This window comes from Hemitrygon akajei, chromosome 9 (genome assembly GCF_048418815.1).
Source record: "Hemitrygon akajei chromosome 9, sHemAka1.3, whole genome shotgun sequence".
Lineage (NCBI taxonomy): Eukaryota > Metazoa > Chordata > Chondrichthyes > Myliobatiformes > Dasyatidae > Hemitrygon > Hemitrygon akajei.
This window is the reverse complement of record NC_133132.1, coordinates 92,068,385-92,093,649: the sequence shown is the minus strand read 5'-3', so window position 1 is coordinate 92,093,649 and position 25,265 is coordinate 92,068,385. Positions and strand designations below refer to the sequence as shown.

The following is a 25,265-nucleotide window of genomic DNA, read 5'->3' as shown; positions in this document are numbered from 1 at the left end:
AGGCAGTGACTAGTGGGGTACCGCAAGGCTCAGTGCTGGGACCCCAGTTGTTTACAATATATATTAATGATTTAGACGAGGGAATTAAATGCAGCATCTCCAAGTTTGCGGATGACACGAAGCTAGGCGGCGGTGTTAGCTGTGAGGAGGATGCTAAAAGGATGCAGGGTGACTTGGGTAGGTTAGGTGAGTGGGCAAATTCATGGCAGATGCAATTTAATGTGGATAAATGTGAGGTTATCCACTTTTGTTGCTAGAACAGGAGAACAGATTATTATCTGAACGGTGGCCGATTAGGAAAAGGGGAGATGCAATGAGACCTGGATGTCATTGTACACCAGTCATTGAAGGTGGGCATGCAGGTATAGCAGGCGGTGAAAAAGGCAAATGGTATGTTGGCATTCATAGCAAAAGGATTTGAGTACAGGAGCAGGGAGGTTCTACTGCAGTTGTACAAGGCCTTGGTGAGACTGCACCTAGAATATTGTGTGCAGTTTTGGTCCTCTAATCTGAAGAAAGACATTCTTGCCATAGAGGGAGTACAGAGAAGGTTCACCAGATTGATTCCTGGGATGGCAGGACTTTCATATGAAGGAAGACTGGATCGACTAGGCTTATACTCACTGGAATTTAGAAGATTGAGGGGGGATCTTATTGAAACGTATAAAATTCTAAAGGGATTGGACAGGCTAGATGCAGGAAGATTGTTTCTGATATTGGGGAAGTCCAGAACGAGGGGTCACAGATTAAGGATAAAGGGGAAGCCTTTTAGGACCGAGATGAGGGGAAACTTCTTCGCACAGAGAGTGGTGAATCTGTGGAATTCTCTGCCACAGGAAACAGTTGAGGCCAGTTCATTGGCTATATTTAAGAGGAAGTTAGATATGGCGCTTGTGGCTAAAGGGATCAGGGTGTATGGAGAGAAAGCAGGTACAGAGTTCTGAGTTGGATGATCAGCCATGATCATACTGAATGGCAGTGCAGGCTCGAAGGGCCGAATGGCCTACTCCTGCACCTATTTTCTATGGTTCTATGTTTGTTGAAGACACCGGAGTGAAGTGTCTTACAATATACAGATGCTGTATAATGGCTACGAATGATACACTCATTGACAGAAATCCCAAAATCCCAATTGCATTCGTATGTTGAGTTGGCTACACTCTCAATAAATACTTCTGTGAAAAAAGGCACAACTTTATAAAAGTAAGTATGTCTGAGTGTTGATTATGATCAAAGAAGCTGTTTTTATTAAATAATTATTCAGGAAGTGCACTTTTTCACTTAAACGAGGAAGACAGATTCAAGCTTTCTGGCACTTCTGTTAGCAATTTATTTTATTTTCACCTGCTGTGATTTCTAATAAGTTAATGAAAAGAATTAAATAAAAATTATGCTTCTAAACACAAAAGAAAGGTGTTGAGATGGTGGAGATTCACTTGATCTTACTCTGGCTTTTCGCACACTTACTCCAGCTTACCTGAGTAACCTGGAGGGCACCTGCACCAATACTGTGGAGACTCATTGGCATCTGTGCACGTGGTTCCATTCTGGCAGTGACTGGGATAAATTAAGCAGGCATCTTCCACAAGCTGGCACAATCTCCCGGTCCAGCCTAACTTGCAGAGGCACTGCAGAAAGAAGGAATACATATTACATCAGATGCAGGCGAAAAACCTTGGATTTCATCCACAAATGATAATTCTTCTTAATATGCTGCAACAACAGTTTAAAGTACAGGTATAAACTTATGTTCATAACTCCAATATCTGTAAAGTGTCTTTTACAATATCACAAAGAATTTTATTGCAATTAGAGTATCTTTGTTTTTAGAAATATTGCAGCATCCAGAACACGAAAACCAATGGGTAAGTGAAATCAGACAAATCACTAGGTGACGTGGAACAGCAGATGCTGTAATCTGAAGCAAAAATAATCAAACAGTTGTAGGAATTCAACAAGTCAGGCAGCACGTGTGCATGCAAAAGGGTGGCTTGGTTCTAGACCCTGCATCATGACTGACAGCAAGGAAGTGAGATTCTGCATGAGACAAAGGTTCACAGGTGATAGGTAGAACCAAATAAGGAGGGTGATGATGGGCAGATGGAACCACATTGGAGGGAATTGAGGTGGAATGGGGAAACAATGGGGATAGGTAGAGACGGAAAATGCGAGAGAAAAGAAAAACCAAAGGAGTACTATGGGAGGAGGAGAGAATGAAGGGAGAGAAAGAGACTGAAAGGTGATAAGCAAAGACACAAGTTAATGCAAATGCTGAAATTGGATAAGTAAGAAAGATGATAATATGGTTCTGCATTGGTGATTTTACCTGAGGGTTAGTAGGCTTGCCAAGATGACAGAGACACCTTTCCTACTGGACCTTGATATAAATGCTCCTCTAAAATATGGCAATTAGAGCATATATTTCTTAGCATCTAGTGTTTAAATATGACTAGTGCACAGAAATGCATCTTAACTGTGCCTGTCAAAAACTTGTATTCCCTGCAAATGCAGTTGAACTAGCTCCTCCTGGGTGGTAATAAACAACTGTCACATTGGATCCCGGCTTTTCAGGGTCAGATTCAGAATCAAAATCAGGTTCAATTTCAATGACATACAGTATGCTGTGTACTTAGTTGTTTTGTGACAGCCATACATTGCACTACATAATGATAAATGCTATAAATTATAATAAGTATATATAAAAATTAAATTAAAAAAGTTGTGCAAAACAAGAGAAAATACTGAGGTAATGTCCATTGGGTTCATTGCCACTCAGAAATCTGATAGTGGAAGGGAAGGAGCTGTTCCTGAAATGTTGAAGTTCAAAGTTAATAAAGTTCAAAGTATATTTTATTAATAGAGTATATATAATGTATGTCACCACATACAACTCTGAGATTCATTTTCTTGCAGGCATACTCAGCAAATCTATAGTGCACTAACATTAATAGGATCAATGAAAGATCAACCAGAGTACAGAAGACAACAGCTGTGGAAATACAAACATAAATAAATAACAATAAATAATGAGAACACGAGACAATGAAATAAAGAGTCCTGAAAGTGAGGTTGTTGGTTGTGGGTACATCTCAATGGATGGGCAAGTGAGTGACTGGGTAGTAACTATTTTTGAACTTAATGGTGCGAGTCCTGAGGATTTTGTACCATCCACCCGATGGCAACAAGAAGAAAAGAGCATGGCCTTGGTGGTGAGGATGCAGCTCTCCTACAACAGCATTTCATATAGATGTGCTCAGTGATTGGGAGGGCTTTACTAATGATGTACAGGGCCAAATCCACTACCTTTTGTAGGATTTTCTGTTCAAAGGCATTGGTGCTTCCATACCAAGCTATGATACAGCCAGTCAATACACTCTCCACTACATATCTATAAAAGTTGAGCAATGCTTCTCATTCATTGCCTTGATCAATAACTGAAGAATATCAATGAAATTCAGAAGTAGCAGAAGTTGTAACAAACGAGAAATGTACTTGGCCTGTCGAGTGAGGGCAATCTCTATGCAAAACTATACAAGAAAGACTGCTCATCCTCATTCGTTCACACTTGGATATGGGAGGAAGCCACGGTATTCCTGTGCCCCAAAACAGGTGATGCACCATCAATAACTCTCTCTGAGACGTAAAGGCGAGATATCGGCTTTTATTGACTGGAAGAAGGAACAAGCAGTGATTGACCACCATACTACATCCTGGAGACAGAGAGGCCGGGCTCAGACCTCAATTGCCTTTATACAGGGGTCTGTGGGAGGAGCCACAGGAGCAGTCAGCAGGGGGCGTGTCCAGACAGGTATATGTAGTTCACCACAACAGGATAATGCTGTGGATTTTAAAACACAAACACGAGGAAATCTGCCGATGTTGGAAATTGAAGCAACACACACAAAATTCTGGTGGAACGCAGCAAGCCAAGCAGCATTTACAGGAAGAAGTACAGTCAACATTTTGGGCTGAGACCCTTCGTCAAGACGCTGTGGACTCCAATGAAGTATTTTACATACTTTCCATTTATCACCAGTGACAATCTGCACTCCCAAGATGATTAAAGCCTCCATCTGATAACACCATCCCATTCACCAATCATACACCAGTCACCGATCTGGACTCTTGATTACTGAGTTTAGCTTGTAACTAATAATTACTCTACAAATCATGCCAACTGACAATCCCCATCTCCAACTCATGCCTGCAATCCCCAATTCCATTGACCCCCTGCAGGTGATCACGGTCCTATGTAGATTCCACTATCTTACCCATGACTGGTGACCCTATTTCTTCCAAAGTACCACCCATTACTGGTAGCTGTACCCTGGCTCAGACTACATTCTCTGCCACAAGCTACCTCCATAGCAATGTCTCTCCCACCCGCAGCCCTCCACATCGTTATGTCTTGACTTTGGAATACCCTGATTCTCTTTGAATGCTCTGAGATTGTACTTGTGTGCCTGACTTGCTGGCACTGGGAGGTTCTAAATCATTCTATTAATTTAACCTATTAAAACAAGAACACCTGCATCTATAAGGTGCTCATTAATCCCTCAAGACACCACTAAACACTTCATTGTAATTGAAATTATTCTGAAATGTAATCACTGAGCAGCAAGCTTTGACCAGTAAATCATTCAGCAAGAGAACACATTTGAGAAAAGAAAGGACAAGGTCCAAAAGAAGAGAGAGGAGAATCTTGATGCCATTAAGGCAGGATCAATTTGTCAAATAAAAGCAGAAAAAAATGGAAGAACTCAAGAATGATACAGCTCTGTAGAAGTGACTACTTCATCGCCAGCAATTAGGTGAATTATCATGAACATTCGAACTTCCAAGCTTTAAAGTAAATTTATTATTGAAGTACATACAGTATATGTCACCATATGCTACCCTGAGATTCATTTTTTGTGGGCATCACAATAGACCAAAGAAATAAAATAGAATCATTGAGAAACTACACCCGAAGATTGACAATCAGTGTGCAAATGAAGACAAACTATTTATTATTACAAGTAGTAATAATAAATAGCAAATAAATAATACTGATTACATGATTTTGGAGTCCTTGAAAGGTTCTGGAATCAGTTCAGCATTGAGGTGCATGAAGTTATCCACAATGGTTCAGGAGCCTGATGTTTTAGGTGTTCCTGAACTAGTGGTGTGGGATCTAAGGCTCCTGTACCTCTTTCCCAGTGAAAAGAGAGCATGGCCTGGATGGTGGAGAGTCTTGATGCCTGTATATAACTGGTGTGCTGGTGGAGATTGAAGCCACTGGGCCTCTGGGTTCTGGAGGCATCTGCAAAGATGTACCGAGGATTCAGATAGTATAGTGCAATGCTGCTGCTCCTGGAAGCCTCCAGGCAAACACTGAAAAGAGGGAAAATCTGGCAGCAGAAACCTGTCTGCTATTAAATCTGAGATGGAATTTCATAAAATGGGTCAGAAATTCAGTGTGGACTCTGATCTTATATCAGATCTGATCTGGCCTGAGATTCAAGTATTGATACCCAAACAAAGGCAAAGAATCTCTTCATTTCAGGCAGTTCCAAATTGATAGTAATTCTGTCTATGTCCATGAAGAATGAGGAGGAATTAGAAGAATGAGTGGGGAGGGATCTCACTGAATCCTATTAAATAATGAAAGGTCTAAATAAAGTGGAAAGGATGTTTCCTATGGGGGGGGGGGAGTCTAGGATCATAGATCTCAACCTCAGAAAAGAACATCACTTTAGAAAAGAGATGAAGATGAATTTATTGAGCCTGATGGTGATGAATCTGTACAATACATTGCCATGGATAGGTTCTTAATTAGTAAGGGTAAAGGCAAGAGAACGGAGTTGAGAGGGATAATAAATCAGCCTTGATGGAATGGCAGAGCAGAATGAATGGGAAAATGGCTCCTTCCTGTGTCAGATGGTTATTTGAATGGCTGAATGCAGACATTTCTGTTGTGTATTTAATATACCAGTAATATTTGAGTAATATTGTAATATATTGTTTTTGATTAAGCATTCTTTGTTGTTTAAATAATGAATGATGCTTATATGTATGAAATGCATGAATTGCTTATTTCATTACACCATAGTGTCAAATTCACGCTCTGAACTTAAAGTAAAAAAAAACAAGCTAAGACCTGCTGTCCTGCACTCTCATCTTTTTCTTGTAATTAGATTTATGTTTTGGAGTTACAAAACAAAACAGTGTTGATGAATATGTTCAAAATGAACTAGAGAAGGCTACCTACTTGTTGAAACGCAGCGAGCCGTTCAAGTTAAAAACAAGCACAGTAAGTTAAACAGTTGAGTTTTAAAAAAACAGCCGAGTAACAAAAGAGCACAGCAAGTGCTCTTCAGAAAAGGAAACAGATATAGTCGAAGTTAAAAAAAGGCAAGAAACCGAAGAATTCACGGGTTCATAAACAATGTGTAGCAGGTGATAATAGTCATAAAAAAGAGCAGAAATGTCTTGCTACATTGGAAAGATTGATGTGTTTGTTTGTTTGTTTAGCTGGATATTGTATATGAAGCAAGTTGAGCAGTGTTTAAAGCAAATTAAATAACCGATGAGAAGTGAGTGTCACTTTTGCTGAGTGCATTGGATTTAAAGGCATATAGTTTGCTAAGAAATTGAACGGCTCCAACCAAACTAGCTGAAAATAAGCTTTACTGATATTGTGAAAGTAATGCAGAAATATTTAGAACCAAAACTGTTGTTGATTGCAGAATATTTTAGGTTTCATAAATAGAATCAAAATGAAGGGGGAATCCATTTCAGTGTATGTGGCTGAATTGAAGAAGTTGTCTGAGCATTGTCAGTACAACTGCAGTAGAACCTCCCTGCTCCTGTACTCAAGTCCTTTTGCTATGAATGCCAACATACCATTTGCCTTTTTCACCGCCTGCTATACCTGCATGCCCACCTTCAATGACTGGTGTACAATGACACCCAGGTCTCGTTGTATCTCCCCTTTTCCTAGTCGGCCACCGTTCAGATAATAATCTGTTTTCCTGTTCTAGCAACCAAAGTGGATAACCTCACATTTATCCACATTAAATTGCATCTGCCATGAATTTGCCCACTCACCTAACCTATCCAAGTCACCCTGCATCCTCTTAGCATCCTCCTCACAGCTAACACCACCGCCCAGCTTTGTGTCATCCGCAAACTTGGAGATGCTGCATTTAATTCCCTCGTCTAAATCATTAATATATATTGTAAACAGCTGGGGTCCCAGCACTGAGCCTTGCGGTACCCCACTAGTCACTGCCTGCCATTCTGAAAAGGTCCCGTTTACTCCCACTCTTTGCTTCCTGTCTGCCAACCAATTCTCTATCCACATCAATACCATACCCCCAATACCGTGTGCTTTAAGTTTGCACACTAATCTCCTGTGTGGGAACTTGTCAAAAGCCTTTTGAAGATCTAAATATACCACATCCACTGGCTCTCCCCTATCCACTCTACTAGTTACATCTTCAAAAAATTCTATAAGATTCGTCAGACATGAAGTTCCTTTCACAAATCCATGCTGACTTTGTCTGATGATTTCACCTCTTTCCAAATGTGCTGTTATCACATCTTTGATAACCGACTCTAGCATTTTCCCTACCACCGATGTCAGACTAACCGGTCTATAATTCCCTGGTTTCTCTCTCCCTCCTTTTTTAAAAACTGGGGTTACATTAGCCACCCTCCAATCCTCAGGAACTAATCCAGAATCTAAGGAGTTTTGAAAAATTATCACTAATGCATCCACTATTTCTTGGACTACTTCCTTAAGCACTTTGGGATGCAGACCATCTGGCCCTAGGGATTTATCTGCCTTTAATCCCTTCAATTTACCTAACACCACTTCCCTATTAACATGTATTTCCCTCAGTTCCTCCATCTCACTAGACCCTCAGTCCCTTACTATTTCCAGAAGATTATTTATGTCCTCCTTAGTGAAGACAGAACCAAAGTAGTTATTCAATTGGTCTGCCATGTCTTTGTTCCCTATGATCAATTCACCTGTTTCTGACTGTAAAGGACCTACATTTGTCTTGACCAATCTTTTTCTTTTCACATATCTATAAAAGCTTTTACAGTCAGTTTTTATGTTCCCTGCCAGCATTCTCTCATAATCTTTTTTCCCTTTCCTAATTAAGCCCTTTGTCCTCCTCTGCTGATCTCTGCATTTCTCCCAGTCCTCAGGTATGCCGCTTTTTTTTGCTACTTTATATTTTTCTTCTTTGGACTTGATACTATCCCTAATTTCCCTTGTCAGCCACGGGTGCACTACCTTCCCTGGTTTATTCTTTTGCCAAACTGGGATGAACAATTGTTGTAGTTCATCCATGCGATCTTTAAATGCTTGCCATTGCATATCCACCGTCAACCATTTAAGTATCATTTGCCAGTCTATCTTAGCTAATTCACGTCTCATACCTTCAAAGTTACCCTTCTTTAAGTTCAGAACCTTTGTTTATTCTACTTCATTCTACTTCACCCATGCAAAATGTCATCACCATTTTATGTTAAAGGCAGGCAGCTATTTTATGCTGAATACATACTGTAAGTGCACCTTAACAATAAAAAAATGATATTTAATGGTCACCTGGTTACGCAACTAAGAACTTCCACTGGAGAAAAGATAACTCCTGTTGGAATGACATTTGTAACCATGAAATACAATGACCAACAAGCTGCATAGGAATTGTATTTGGTAAAAAAGGAGGGTCAGCATTTTGGGGAAGTGGTTGGCTCAGACCACCATAATTTGATTGGAAATCCATCCAGCATTTGCATGTGACATCCCCTGTAATAGTATCAACTGAAAGCAAATTAAGAAAGGGACTGGATGCTGCCTCAGCAGCGGTCAAGGATGGTGTAGGAAAATTCCAACATACCAAGGGTAAAATAGTGTAAAATGAAAATGCCACACCCAAGTTTTGCATTGCCCATCAAGTTCCTTATACTATTCATGATGAAGTAGCCAGTCCACTAGATCGCATAGAGCCTGAAGGAATTCTATCCAAGGTTCAGTGGAGCCCATGAGTAACGCCGCAGGTTTCAGTAGTCAAGAAGAATGTGTCTGTCAGGATTTGTGGTGATTTTAAGGTCACCATCAACCCAGTACAGAAAGCAGAGCAATACCGTTTGCCTAGGATAAAGGATATCTTTGCAAAGCTTTTTGGAGAGGAACACTTCAGCAAAATGGACTTAGCTAAGGCCTTTATACAGATGGAAATGGAAGAAGAGTCGAAAGTGTTGCTCACCAAAACACTGGCAAAGGGCTTTATTGCTATAATAGGCTTATCTTTTGTGGAAAATCTGCACCTGCATTCTGGTAGAAAACTAATGGCTGGGTGATGCAAGGCTGTCCAGGCATTCAGTGTTAACTGCATGACATCATTGTTACCCGTAAAGTTGACAGGGAACATCAAAGTGTGGGGGAGGGGGATTTGAGGGTTGATGTAACTATTCCATTTGTGTTCTTGTATTTGCGCGGGAAGGAAGTATTTGGAGGTGGGGTGTGGTTGATGATCATGCTGCCGTTCTTTTCTTTTTTGGTTTTGTAGCTATCTGGAGAAGAACAATTTTAGAGTTGTATACTTTGATAATAAATGAACCTTTAAACCTTTGAACATCGCCAAAATCTCAAGAAAATATGAAAAAACTTAGAAGATTATGGCCTCAGAGCATGATGCAACAAATGTGAATTCTACAAACCGAGCTTCGCTTACTATGGTCACAATATTGACGCCCAAGGATTATACAGGTGTGCTAAGAAAATTCAATAGTGATGGATGCCCTAAAACCAGAGGATGTGTCACAATTGTGGTCCATTTCAGGATTTGTCAATCACTATTACACCTGTTGAACTCATTAATAATTATCTTGAAGTGGCAATGGACAAATCAATGTGAGGTGGCTTTCAAAAAGGTAAAGGAAGTGGAAGTGACCTCACACATTATGATTCATATCATCCAGTGAAGCTTGCCTGTGAGACTTCGCCTGATGGTGTAGACGCGGTCGTGTCATATGTTATGTGATGGGTGTGAACACCCCATAGCCTTTGCATCTCGTTCCCTTAATGCTGTAGAGAAAAAATACGCACAGATTGACAGAGAGGCCTTGAGTCTGGTTTGAAGCATAGAACACTTTGACCAGTACTTGTATGGGAGACAGTTTACCCTCGCCACTGATTATCAACTACTATTGTCCATTTTTAATCCACAGAAGGGTGTTCCACTAACAACAGCAGCATTAAAGCAGAGACAGGCTCTGTTCTTTGGAGGACACAATTACAAGACTGAATTCATGAGGACATCTAATCATGGAAATGCAGGTAGATTGTCCCATTTTCCTTTGGAAAAGAAAATACCTGAACATTTTACAGAAGATGATACTCCTCTTGATAGTCTCCCTAATGCAAATTGAAATTATCCCTATTACAGCAGAGACAGTACATTAAATTTATAATCCCTTGGTTCTAGATGACTTATCTAAGGAAAAATAGGTCCTTTATTCTTACTCAGGCTGGATGACCTCCTCATTTTGTACACTTCAGTTAAATCTTTCTTCACCCTGCTTTCATCCAAAGCAAAAAACTCAGACTGCCTAATTTTTAGTTCTATGCAAAGTTTTTTGTCACATGTACTCTATTTGGTGAGTAGAACTGCAGTTAGCCAACAAGTATTTAATCACACTGTCAATGTATCCTGCTTCCTTTCAGAAGTCTGTGGATGTTCATTCCAATCAGGCACTCCAATTTCAGTCAGAAAGAAGCAAACAGAAAAGTGTTGATTTACTTTCTAACCTCTATTTAAACTCAGAAGAATAGCAAATTTAGTCAATCTATAGACAAATTTGTCATTTAGCTGGTCCTTCTAAAGTCAGAGCTTCCAACAACAAAGTGATAGGCTTTGATTTAAGTCAAGTGGAGGAACAGAGATACATTTGGAAACTTATTTAGGTAACGGATATCAGTAGGGAATAGGAAAAGTTCTCCTTGCTCCGACATTATTACAGCCACCATCAACATACTCTTGCACTTCTGCTTCAACTGCTGCATCAGCACGATTCCTCTGGTTGCTCACTATCAGACTCCTGAACCAGTATGGACCACTTCACTCACCACAACTGGTCACTGAATACAACCTATGGACCCACTTTCAAGTATTCTGCAACTCATGTTCTCAGTATTATTTATTATTTATTTAACATTACTATTATTTGTTCATGTTTTGTATTTGCATAGTTTATCATCGTTTGCACATTGGTTGCTTGTCAGCCTTTATTTGTGTGCAGTTTTTCAATGGTTTGATTCTACTTCTTCATTCTACCATGAATGCCTGCAATAAAATGAATCTCAAGGTAGTATTTGGTGACATATATGTACTTTGATAATAAATGTATTTTGAACTTCTAACTGAAAGGAGTTGGGCAAAATAAATATTTTTGACATGAACAAAAAATTCAGCAATACAGTGGAATAATGGAGTTAATTTCAATATTTTGTTTGACCCTGAAGTTTTTGGGATCCAGTGGCTCATCAGAAAGTCAAGAATGAGACATAAACTTGTTGCTTCCGATTGTTTTCAAAATGATACAAAAACAAAGAAACATGGCAGGAGAAAATAAAAGAAACTTAATAGTAGTATAGTCTTCTCTGATAATAGAAATTTCTTGTGATAACAGTCAACTTATAAGATTGCTGGATTCCAGTAATATGGCACCTGTCACTGAAAACAAGAAGCTTCCTAGAAAATTCAGAGGCAACTGTGACCACAGGAAAACTCACAAAATAATCGCACATGTATAGGTGATTATAAAAATTACAAACAAGCATAGTCAAGTTAAATTACAAGAAAAAGATACAGTTTTACACCAAGATCCAACACATTGCTCTATGTTCATACAAAATGCTAAATTAATTTAATCCCTGAACAAAGCAAATACGGTTTTCTTTGCTCACTGGGCATTTCCAAAATACATTTTTCTTTGCACGGAGGTTCTCTTCTGAATATTTCTGTATTTTTTTTTTAGCTGGCTCTGCTCAATTCATCAGTAGTAGTTATTTTTGGTCATTTGTTGGCAGTTGCATGAGGTCATGCCATCATTTCTTACTAAGTTGAAACCCCTTGATACTGTACTTAATTGTTTCTCATTACCTTTCCGGTAGAACACACTCCATGGCTTGGACTTTGAAATTATGTCACCTAGAAACAGGTAACATGATGAGGAAGGAATATCTGGCCTTTCAGAACCAAACTGCTCACATTTCAGCTGTAATTGACAGTCTCTTGAGACAGGCAGCCAGGATAAATGGAGTCTGAGGTGAAACTGACCCAAAGGTTCAGTAGGTGAATTGTATTGATATAAAGTATAGATTAAGTTATATGTTTCCAGATTATTAGTACCACATCTAACCTGGGAAAACTATACTCCGACATGAGAAGGAGCTGGATTTCTTTTAAACTAACACTCTTCATTAAAAATTGATTTTACTCATTTGATACCATTTTGATTAATGGTCCTAACAGCTAGCCTATTTAATGGAGTCAGATTCAGAACAAGGAGATTGGGTAAAAATTACCCAGTAGATGCAAGAGGAAACAATTGTTCTTTATAGAAGTTGCTCTCTGTACAGAAATGTGTTACAAATAGCTTTAGTAACTCACAAAATGCTGGAGTAACTCAACAGCTCAGGCAACATCTATGGAAAGGAATAAACAGCGAATGTTTTGGACCGAGAAAGGAAAGGAAGGGGGAAGAAGACAGAACAAGAAGGTGGGGAGGGGGCTAGGCTTTATTCATTATTCTTTATTCCTTTCAATATACACCTCCTGGCCTGCTGAGTTTCTCTAGCATTTTTTTTTTGTGTGTTTTCTGGATTTCCAACATCTGCAGAATCTCTTGTGATTACAAATAGCTTTTGACCTTTTCCTTTCCTCTTCCCAATTTGAAGAATTCGAGAATGAGTATTCAATGCCATTTTAATATTTGGTGGCAAACAGCAAAGGGGGCATTAAAGACTAGGCAATTTTGAAATAATGCTGAACTGAGATATCTCAATGGCAGATTTCACAGCTGTTAATATTACTAATAGAGAATAGTTTGACCTGTAACCTGCATTGATTCACTTATAAAACCAAGAAAATAACACTGAGCTAAGAGCTGAACTTCCTTCTCTATTGGAGATTATGCCATATCTCATGGTGCACGTGCCTGTTTTTTTTTAGAATCACGCTTTTCTCTTGCTTGTGAAGGAACAAGTTGCCAGTGAGAATACCTGTCACTTTGAACACCCCGTCAATATTGGGCATGTCTACATCAGGTATCAAAGAGTTATTTTTTCTGTCAAAAAGACATGACTGAAGGATAAGCTGAAGGGTGTTTAATCTTTGTTGCGAGTTCAGTAAGACGTATCCACTTGTGAGTGAGTCCACCCAAAGACCACAAAATGACAGGCACTGCAAACTCAAATAATGAGTCCATATCCAGTGGTGAGAGTACAGACCTTGTTTTCAGAAACAGTAGCTGAAGTGAATAGCATGGCTGCTTTTAAAGGAATGCTTGATAGGTATATGAAAGAAAGCAGAGATTTTGTGAAATACTGAAATAAAAGGTTTGGAGAAGGCTTGAGTGCAGTATAAATACTGAGATTGATCAATTGGGATGAATGGGCTGTTTCTGTGCTTTGCAATTGCATAACAGTGTACTGACAGCAGTCAGCTGCCTCATACCCAGTCTCAAACAGCAGGTCCTATTGTGTCAATATTAATTCATTCATTAGACATTTATGCAAAATATGTGAAAGGACATTTCCAATTCAGTACATGTTTACTTTAGACTTTCCAAGAGGTTTCTAAGGAGGGGATCTTTGTTCTGTGAGGTGCGGTTAAGCAGTCTATTCCCATTCTCAAACTGATTGTGCTCTTGTTTCTATGCTGTACTACATAAGAAGAACTTTCAGAGGATTTTTCTTGGTAGTGACAAGTATAATTTTCATCTGACTAGCAGCCATGACAGTCCCAAATTAAGACTGAGATGCAGCAATAAGATTTTCAATCACAGGACAGCAAATATTTAGAGTTTTCCCATCTAGACATAGAGTGTTGCTAAAATTTTTAAGGCAGCAATCAATATACAATTGGATATTTAAGAAACGAAGGGATATGACGACAATCTAGGATAGTGGTCAATGTTCAGCTATAGTCTTAGTGAAGGGTGAAACTGACCTACTTTCATTTTGACTTAATATTCTAATGTTTCTGTTCCTGAGGACTGAGTTTGCTGGAACTGGGTGCAAATTATTTAATTTGATTTCACTCAAGATCTTCCAACCAGAGTATGGTTACTTTTTCTTCTCCAGCATAAACTGACAGACACTATTGACTTTACCACAGAGGAGCGATTAATCTTATTGAAATTCATTGTCCAAATATATTCACACTGTAATATATTTTTGAAGATGGAATTTAATGTAAAAATTTTAAAAAAACATGTATTTCTCTGAACACTGAGCAGATTGACAGAGAGCTGGTTAAATCTAGCAGCCTTTATACAAACTAATGGTGTGAACTACCCTGTGAATAAAGGTGAATATTCAAAACATATACAAATTTATTGAAAGCCAATATGACATTTAAGTACAAATGTCAAAATTTTGCAATAACATAAAGGGAACAGATGCTTTCCATGACAATAGATGGTGAGCATGTTGAAATTCAGATAATTGAACTTCTTTTAGAAGGACTGGTATAAGACTAAGCAAAGGTAGAAATGCCACAAAGATGAAGTAGAATTTAGTGCATTGTTTGCTTTATATTGCACCTTATTAATTAGCACTCATCCTTCAATTTAAAATTGTTTTGCAGTACAAACTGCAGAACATACGAGCTTATGATTGCAGGATGGGGTTTATGGAGTATCTAAGAACATACAGTAGAAACTAGTTAATAGGATTTAAATAAGGGGAAGTAACTAAAAAGTTGTAAAGAGGCCAATACTCAGTATTCCTCCTTGCTTATGTTAGTGAATGTATATCAAACTGAGTGAAGAAGAAAATGCTGATCTTCTTGCAAAATCCTTTTCGAATGTAGGAATAAGGTTTCCCAGGTGTGTGTTGCCTAGAACTAGGTGTTGAATCAATAGGGTAAAGGTCAGAAGACATACCTTCAATCCAATGGAGGTGAATTGTTAAAGCTCTCCACCAAGAGGGCTATGGAGGCTTAAGCATCAAATATATTCAAGATAAAGATTGATAGATTGATTTAAGTAAGTCAAATCATTAAGGGTTCCTGAAATAAAGTAGCAATAAGTTAATAGAAAAGCCACAATTCCACTGTTTGGTGGAGCTGGTCCATATTTGTTCTGTTATACAGTGAGCTCATGCGGTCAGGAGTCTGACACCAATGGAACAATAGAGAAGGCTCATGGGGAAATCAAGGAGGCTGGAATGTAAAAATAATTTTCTTAACTTCGTTCATTATTGTCACATGTACCAAGATAAAGATGGCACGAGCAAGCAACAATTCCTTGGGCAATATCTTCCAGATACACAATAATTCAAGTTTTTCTACGTCTTCTACTTATTCTTTTTATCTTAGTATTGTTTATGAAACTGTTGGAGCCTGTGACTTACAGTCTGTAGTTTGATTGAGTGGGCTAGTGCTCTAGTGTTCCCGAGGAAGCTCTGGGACAGAAGCATGAGTGGAAGCTCAGAGACGGGGCTACTAGGTCTAAGTCTCCCCAGAAAGGCCGGTGGGTTCGAAAGATTGCTCTTCCTGATGCTCTTGGAGTTGTTAGCAAAATTCTAAGATATATGGATTGAACTGTGGTTCATATTGGCCTCTTTCAGTTTGATATTTATTGGTGATCCATTCTTTCTTGTTGCCGATTAGTAGGTTGGGGGTGTGGGGTTTGATGTTCTTGCTGTTTCCAGTGTGGGCAATCCATTAGTTTTTCTGGAAGGGAGGGGTTGGGATTTACAGGTTTTTATTTCTCTTTTTTCTTTTTGTGTGTGGAGGGGGTGAATGGATATCTTACCTGTCAAATACTTCTAATGCTTTTCTGTATTTTATAGCTATCTGGAAAAGACGAATCTCAGAGCTGTATTCTGCATACATACTTTGATAATAGAATGAACCTTTGAACTGATTTGAAACTTTGTATGATGAAAAACATGCATATCATCCATATTGATCATTATAACAGTGAAGTGAGGTAGTAAAGGAGAAAACAATAATTAAATGTAGAAAAGATTATCATTATAGAGAAAGTTCAGGCAGACAATTAGGTCCAAGGCCATAACAAACTCAATTGTGAAGTCAAGAATCCATCTTAATATACCCAAGGATCATTCAATAGTCATAACTATGGGATAGAAATCGCAAAGGTAAAATAGGGAAAATCATGTTGGTGTGGGATTCCAAGACGGAGAAATATTAGAATGCCTATGAGATGGCTTCTTAGAGCAACTCATGGTTGAACCCACTAAAAGATCAGTTATTCTGGATTGAGTGTTGTGTGATGAACCAGAATTGATTACAGAACTTCAGGTTTGAGGACTTTGTGGAGATTACAAGTAGGATAAATCTTTCATTTCATTTCATAGCTTGTCACACCGGACAGTCAGCCATTCTTGTCTGGGGCCTGGAGTCAGGATTGGTCTCCTTTCAGATTAACTGGGTCATGGTATGAACGTTCCTGACTTGACCCTTGTTTTCTACGAGGCCGAGTGGCTAGCTCAGCACTCAACCCGGCACGGATGAGAAGTGTGCCCCGGGGGGGAGGGTAACTGGGTTCTAACTTGGGAGATTTCACTTCTGAAGTCTGGCACTGATGCCACTGTGCCAACAGTTGGATAGATTAAGGGGATCCAGTCGATGTTGTATATTTGGACTCTCAGAAGGCCTTTGACAAGGTGCCATACATGAGGCTGCTAACCTAGTTAAGAGCTATAGTATCACAGGAAAGTTACTAATATGGTTAGAACATTGGCTGATTAATAGGAGGCAGTGGGTAGGAATAAAAGGATACCTTTCTGGTTGGCTGCCAGTGACTAGTGGTGTTCTGCAGGGGTTGGTGTTGGGTCCACTTCTTTTTATGCTGTATATCAATGATTTAGATGATGGAATTCATGGCTTTGTTGCCAAGTTTGCAGATGATATGAAGATTGGTGGAGGGAGCAGGTAGTGCTGAGGAAACAGGTAGGATGCAGAAGGACTTAGACAGATTAGGAGACTGGGCAAGAAAGTGGCAAAGGAAATACAATTTTGGAGAATGCATGGCCATGCACTTTGGTAGTAGAAATAAATGTGGACTATTTTCTAAATGGGAAGAAAATCCAGGAATCTGAGATGCAGAGGGACTAGGGAGTCCTTGTGCAGAACTCCCTGAAGTTTAACTTGCACTTTGAGTCAGTGGTGAGGAAGGAAAATGTCATGTTAGTATTCATTTCAAGAGGTCTAGAATATAAGAGCAAGGATGTGATGATGAGGCTCTATAAGGCACTGGTGAGGCCTCACTTTGAGTATTGTGAGCAGCTTTGGGCTCCACATCTTAGAAAAGATGTGCTGGCATTGGAAAGGGTCCAGAGGAGGTTCACAAAGATGATTCCAGGAATGAAAGGGTTATCATACGAGAAACGTTTGATAGCTCTGGATCTGTACTCGCTGGAATTCAGAAGGATGAGGGGGGATCTCATTGAAACCTTTCGAATATTGAAAGGCCTTGACAGATTAGATGTGGAAAGGATGTTCCTCATGGTGAGAGAGTCTAGGACAGAAGGGCAAGGCCTCAGGACAGGGAGACGCCCTTTTAAAACAGAGATGCGGAAACATTTCTTTAGCCAAAGGGTGGTGAATTTGTGGAATTTGTTGCCACAAGCAACTGTGGAAGCTCGGTCGTTGGGTGTATTTAAGGTAGAGATTGATAGGTTCTTGGTTGGACATGGTACCAAAAGTTATTGGGAGAAGGTTGGGAACTGGGTTGAGGAGGAGATAGAAAAAAATGATCAGCCATGTTTGTATGGTGGAGCAGACTCGATGGGCAAGATGGCCTAACTCTGCCTCTATGTCTTATTGTCTGAAGGTCTAAGGTGAAAGAACCCACAGAGGCAAATAATTATAATATGATTGAATTCACCCTGAAAGTTGATAAGTAGAAATTAAAGTCAGATGCATCAGTTTTACAGTGGAGTAAAGGCAATTACAGAAGCATGAGAGAGGAGTTGGCCAGAATTGATTGGAAAAGAACACTGGCAGGGATGACAGCAGAGCAGCAATGGCTGCAATTTCTGGAAGCAATTTGGAAGGCACAGGATATACACATCACAAAGAGGATGAAGTATTCTAAAGGGTAACCTACAGTGTGTGTGCAGCCAGGGGCTGTGAACAAATTTACTAAATGTTTACTTCTCATGTGCACTTGCCAAGGAGAAAGATATGAAGGAAACTTAACTCACAGAGGAATGTGTTGAGTGCCTGGATCACGCAAGTAAAGATTAAAGATTAGATGCTGCCTGGCCTGATGAGTTCCTCCAGCATTTTGTGTGTGTTGCTTGGACTTACAGCATCTGCAGATTTTCTCTTCTTTGTGATTTGATCATATTATGATCATTTGCCTCTCTGGGTTCTTTTACCTTAAGCTTTCTAATCAATTCTGGTTCACTGCACAACACCCAGTCCAGAATAGTTTGATCTCCTTTTAGGCTCAAGTACGAGCTATTCTAAAAACCCATCTCATAGGTATTCTAGAAATTACTGCTTCAAATCTCCATGACTATTGTAATATTGCCTTTTTGGCATGCATTTTCTATCTCCTGTTGTAATTTATAGACCACATCCTTACTACTGTATACAATTCCCATCAGGGTCTTTTTACCCTTGTAGTTCCTTAGCTCTATCCACAATGATTCAACACCTTCTGACCCTCTGTCACTTCTTCCTAAAGATTTGATTTCCTTTATTATTAACAGAGAAACACCCTCTTCATTCCTGCCTGTCCTTGGACATAGAGCTCCTAGCTATAACATTCTTTCAGCCTACAACATTATATGTGCCAATCTATAACTGTGCTACAAGTTCATCTAATTTATTCTGTATACCGCATGCAAATATAACACCTTCAGTCCTGTATCTACCTCTTTCAATTGTGTTTGCCTTTTACGTTGCAACTCATCTTGTGAACTGGAGTTTTGCCCTATCAACAGCCTCTCCTCACTACATATTACCTCTGTTTGTGAACCAGCTACCTCATCTTCAGCACTGTCATCAGCCTTTCCGACGATACTTCTTGCTTTGAAACATTCACAGCTCAGGACACTAGTTGCACTCTGCTCAATCTTTTGATTCCTAACTTTCTCTAAGGTCTTACCAACATTTGCTTCCACAGCCTCTCCACAAACTGTTCTGGCATTCTGGTTTCTATTTCCCTGCAACTCTAGTTTAAACCCCACCGCGCAGTTTTAATAAACCTTCCCACTAGTTCTCTTCAAGTTCAGGTGCAAACTGTCCCTTCTGTATAGGTCTCACCTTCCCTGGAAGAGAGCCCAATTATCTAAATACCTTATGCCCTCCCTCCTACACCAAATCTTTGACCACATATCAAACTGTATAATCTTCCTAGTTCTGGCATCACTCGCATGTGGCACAGGTAGCAATCTTGGGATCACAACCCTGGAGGTACTGCCCTTTAACTTGGCACTTGACTCCCTGAATTCCTTACACAGCACCTCATCACTCATCCTACCCATGTCATTAGTACGCACATGGACAGCAACCTTTGACAATTCACCTTCTGACTTAGAAATGCTGAGGACTTGATCCGAGATGTCTCGGAACCCCGTGGCACCCAAGAGGTAACATACCATCTGGGAATCTTGATCTCGTGCACACAACCTGCTGTCTGTTCCTGTAACTAACAAATTCCCTATCACCACAATGTACCTTTTCTTCCCCCCACCTTTCCCTTTTGAGTCACAGAGCCGGACAGGGTTAAAGACCTAATCACTGGGATTTTCTTCTGTTAGGTCAACCACCACTCCACCCCACCCAAGAGTATCCAAAGTGATGTACCTGTTGTTGAGGGTTGCCAGTGGGATATTCTGCACTGGCTCCTGAACCCCTTTCCCTTTCCTGAGTGGTTGAATGTCACCCAGTTTCCTGTGTCCTGCACCTTGGGTGTAACTACCTCTTTATATATCTGATCTATCACCCCTTCAGCATCCTGAATGATCCAGAGTTCATCCAGATTAAGTTCCATCTCCTTAATGCTGGATACACTTCTTGCAATTGCAGTCGTTGGGTACACTGGGGTCTCCCAGTCTTCCCACATCCCGCAAGAGGAGCATTCCACTGTCCTGCCTGACAACTCTGCTCTCCTAGCTGAGCAGATATAAAGAAGAGGAGAAAAACTTAACCATGAGTTTTTCTTTCCTTTCCTTTCTCTGACTGAAACCTCTCCTCTCCTCTCCAAAGCCTCAAACAGCTAAAGCCTCATTAGTTTCCAGAACTTATCTTTGTTTGCTATTTAATGGACTGCACATTCAGTTATTTAACCCTCCAACCAACTGGACAGTGTTGTCAATAATTGGGAATAATTGATAGGGTAGAATATGGATGAAACAAAACCACAGACCATAAATGGAGCATGGATAGTGATTATATGCACTTGGGGCCTCAGGAGAAACCAATATTGGGGATAGTTGAGGTGAACAGTGTCAAACCACCAGGAAGAAGCGGTTCATTTCGCATTGGCACCGACTGTTTGGGATGAATTGCCTGTTTCCTTGCTGTTCAGTCTCAGGAATTCAATGTAATGAATTTAAGTATTCTCCTCAGAGTTTAGAGACAGTTGAAAATTGTATCAAAGGCATGCATTATTATTTCCTGTTATAGAATAGGGTCAATTCCGTGGTGATAAAAGTGAAAAATCAGTTTGGAATTCAAAATACCCAAATGCAGAAAGAATATTTGGACGTGTCAGTGAATCTTAAATTGCTGCTGGAAGGAACAAAGCCCTGGTCATAGTTGGAATAGTTGGAATAAACATAGTTCGAGTAGTTGGAATAAACTCATCCAACAATTGGTATAAAGATATAATGTAACCTCAACTAACTAAATTTCCTGCAGTGAATTGGTGCAGTCCCTGCTGTATGAGTTACACTGACAGCTGAAAATCCCTAATGCAAAGCAATCACTATCATCATAAAATGTTATAAAGGAGAAAAATATCCTTTAACAAGATCTCTATAGAATTGAATTGTTTTGAAAGTGAATATTAAGCTTGGAGAGGGTCCTCAGTGGCCAATGCAGGTTAAAAGGTATCACAAGACCAATCTACAGAAAAGATTGCACATTTCCCTGCATTCTCAACAACTTAGCAATCATTGTGTGTTTTATATTAGGGCACCATGGTAGCATAGCAGTTAGCGCAACACTATTACAGCTCAGGGCTTCGGAGTTTGGAGTTCAAATCTGAAGCTCTCTGTAAAAAGTTTGAACATCCTTCCAAAGTGTAATGGGTTTTCTCTGGGTGTTCCGGTTTCCTCCCACAGTCTAAAAACATAGTTGTTGCATACTTAATATTTCAGTAGTATTTGAGTAACATTTTAAATATGTTATTGATTAAGCAGTCTGTGTCTAAATAATTCATTTTGGGTTATATGTAAAAATCAGTGAACTGCATATGTCATGACACTACCATGTGATACAGTACATGTGCATGCTTCACTTCAAGTAAATATGATCTAAGACTTGCATTCCCATTTCTCTTGTTTTTCTTCCAATTGGTTTAATCTTTTGAAGCTACAAAACATAAGAGTATTGGTTAGTAGGTTAATTAGTCATTGCAAATTGTCCTGTAATTAGACTCATGTTAAATCAGTGTGTTGCTGGGCAGTGTGGCTCATTGGGCTGGAAGCGCATGCTGTGTGCTTTATCTTTAAAGTTAAAAAAAATTTAAAACTATCTGGTGCAAGGATCGATTTTTCAATAAGGTTGTCCCCTAATTAACTCATCTCCCATCTTGCCCCAGTATTTAAAATAAAACTTAATACATCCAAAATAACCAGAATGACAGAAATGAATTAAGATAGTCTATATTGATAATGTTATATAGCAATCCTCCCCACCGCATTCTTGACTGTCTGGATACCAAATAGAAAATTGTTGGCATTGGTTCTAATGTTTGTTAAATTGTAGTACCCCAATCTTTATTAGTTTGTTAAGGAGTAGAGATGGGAATTATAATGGATAAATCTACAGAAATACTGATGCAAACTTTAGCTGATTTCAGCAGATTCACATGTGGAAATGTCAAAAGGTTGTTGTCAACATTAAGGTAAGAGGAAATTCTGATTGTATTAGCTTAATGTCCAGCTCCTACAAAACAGGCAAGTGAATCTGGGTTTTATTAGCCAGATTAAAACAGAGGGCTGAAATAAACACATACGTACATTATAAGGCACTGACAATCATCATGTGACAGGTCTGTGGCATTATTTTATGAATACCAAAAATAATCTGCACTTACTGGTGATACAAAACAGAAGAAACTGAAATATTCATTAAGTCAGGCAGCATTGATAAAGAGAAAAACAAAGATAATATTTCTGGGATTTTGATGGGCAGAATCAATTGATTATGCAGATAGAACAACTGAAGAAAAGTTGTAGATAATATATTGGAAAATATACTTGGCTTGGTGATCGAAGTTACAGCAGGAGAGCATTTTCGAAAGAGCAATGATAAAGTTTTAAGATAGATAAAGATAAGGAGAAGCCTGGTCCATAGGTTCCTTTATTTAAGAACAGTAACAGGACCAAACCAGGCATTTATAGGCTAGTGAGGTGATATGCAGTTGTAGAGAAATTACTGGAGAAGATTCTTAGGGACAAGAATCTTATGATTAATCATTATTTGGTAAAGCACAGATCTATTAGTAAAAGTCAACATGGGTTGTTGCAGGGAGGTCCTGTCTCAAAAATGAGATTGCATTCTTTTTTTGTGGAAGTGTCAAAGATGATTGGTGTGGGTTGGGTAAAGGACATTTTTGACATGGATTTTAGTAAAGGATCTGCCAATGTCCCTCATGGTCAGTTGGCCTAGAAGGTTAAGTCACATGAGTTGGTAAGTTGGACACAAAACTGGATTGTTCATAGATAACAGAGGGTAATAATGGAGGATTGTTTCTCTGACATGGGGTCTGTGACTAGTGATGTTCTGCAGAGATCAATGATCAGACTTCTGTTATTTATGATAGAGATATAAGTGCTTGGAACAAGTGAGAAGTTACATATAGGTGCTCAGGGCAAAAATGAAGAATGGCTGGCTGATAAGAAAACATGAAAATTGGCAGTGTTGTCGATCATGAGGAAGGTTTTATAATGATACAGTGGTATATACCGTAGATCACGTGGGAATGTGGACAGAGAAATGACAATATATTTTAATCTGCACAAATATGAGGTGTTACATTTTATCACAGTCAAGTACAAGAGGAGTGAATGCAGTATATGGCAAAGCCATTCAGAGCATTGGGACAGATCCATACCTCCCTATGGGCTAAGAAAAGAAAATGGGACTGAGGAACAAGATCAGGCATGATGTCAATGAATGTCAAGGCAAGAACAGGTATCTGAATGTCCAACTTCTGCTTTCACTGCATGTCTTAAGTCCTTCAGTTTCCGCTGAAGTGGAGTTAAAATATATACCAGGAGCCAAACTATTTTTATTTATAAGGAATGCCTTCAGTGTATTTTTTCAGAGATGTTATTTTCTGAGTGAAACTGCATAATTTCACTTGAATGTCAGCAAAATACCAGGTGCAATGTTAGATTTGTAAAAATAGCTCAAACTCCAACAATGAAATGGATTTAAGAACATGAATCATTGTCACATACAAATGAACAGTTAAAATTACTATTGATTCATTGGATTTTTGGAAGGTAGTAGTATGAATAAAAGCAGAAAAGCAGAAATTTGAATTTAAATTCATCTTCCACACCTGCACTAACTATTCTGCTGACTTGCCTGTAAGACCCTATAAATCATTCAAAATCCTAATTGGAAAAGAAGAGCACACCACTGTCAAAGGAAGTGCACATCTCTTCTGCCTATACAATCTCCTGAAATGGATGTACCCTCCAATTCTAACCACTTAATCAGCCCTGATTTTAATTTTTCAACTATTAGTGGTTGTGCACTGAATTCCCTTGACTCTGAAGATGTTCACCTGAATCTCATTACTTCTCAGCTTCAGGAAGAACTCCTTAAAACAGAATTCTAATCAATTTTTGATCTCTTTATTTATATATCCTGGAGTCCAGATTTAGTTTTAGGATCCTCTTGTGAATTGCCTTGGAACATTGTACAATATTAAAGTTGCCATAATATTATTAATTGTGTTGTTTAACTGTATTGGAGAAGTGGCCATAATAATTTTCATTGATTTTGAAATTGCTGTGTGAAACACTTGGACAAAGCTACACTGTGGAAAATTGCAATCATTCATTGGCTTTACGACCCCGCTTGCTTGGACTTCTAACAACTTGCTGTGCACATTGACCCCAAGCTACTTACCTATTCTCTCCAGCTCTGTTCTGTTTCATGTTCGGCTACCATGCTGCAATAATACCTGTCCTTTCAAGGTTTATGCTGCCTTCTACTTCTTCTTCAGCATTCACTGGGGACTAAGGAGGAACTGTCGCTAATTTTCTTGGGGTTCTTTGGTGATTGATAAGACCACTGTGAGCATCACTGATTCTACCACAGATGGGTGAGAAGCGGCTGACCAGCTGGACATGGGAGTGGTTGGAGGGTGCTGCTACGTATTCCCATAATGTTGGACCACTGCAGCATGTTCTGATTATGTGAAAGGGATAACTCTGCAAGCACAGAGAAGACCTGTCCTGGGGTTGAAGGCCTGTGTGTGTGTGGGGGGGGGGGGGGGTGTGGTGGAGGGATAAAAGGGGCTTATTTGCTATTGATTCTTTGTTTTGTTACTGTTGCTGTTTACGTTGTGCTATGTTAGCACTGGAATGTGTTGGCACTGTTTGGGGGCCGCCTCCAGCACTTCCTCAAGTTATGTTGGTTGCTAACAACACATTTCATTGTTTTGATACTCTTATGATAAATAAATCTGAATCTGAATTTAGGTGAAGAGTTACAGATTGTTTCACTTTAGGCACATTTCTAGCACTAACCAAAAGATAGTTATGGCACCTGAGTGCATAATTTTAGTTTGAGAACTGAAATTTCCTTGGAGTA

The 25,265-nt window shown here is 39.3% G+C and overlaps 1 protein-coding gene across 1 annotated transcript in view; it reads right to left on the bottom strand.

Annotated features, from left to right (window-relative positions):
* The window catches only part of eys (eyes shut homolog), a 1,854,977-nt gene that overhangs the window by 1,500,406 nt on the left and 329,306 nt on the right, over positions 1-25,265 (bottom strand). Inside the window, exon 6 of the mRNA XM_073056513.1 lies at positions 1,478-1,628. Coding sequence (XP_072912614.1) covers positions 1,478-1,628 — 151 coding nt within the window. The remainder of the gene's footprint in view (positions 1-1,477; positions 1,629-25,265) is intronic.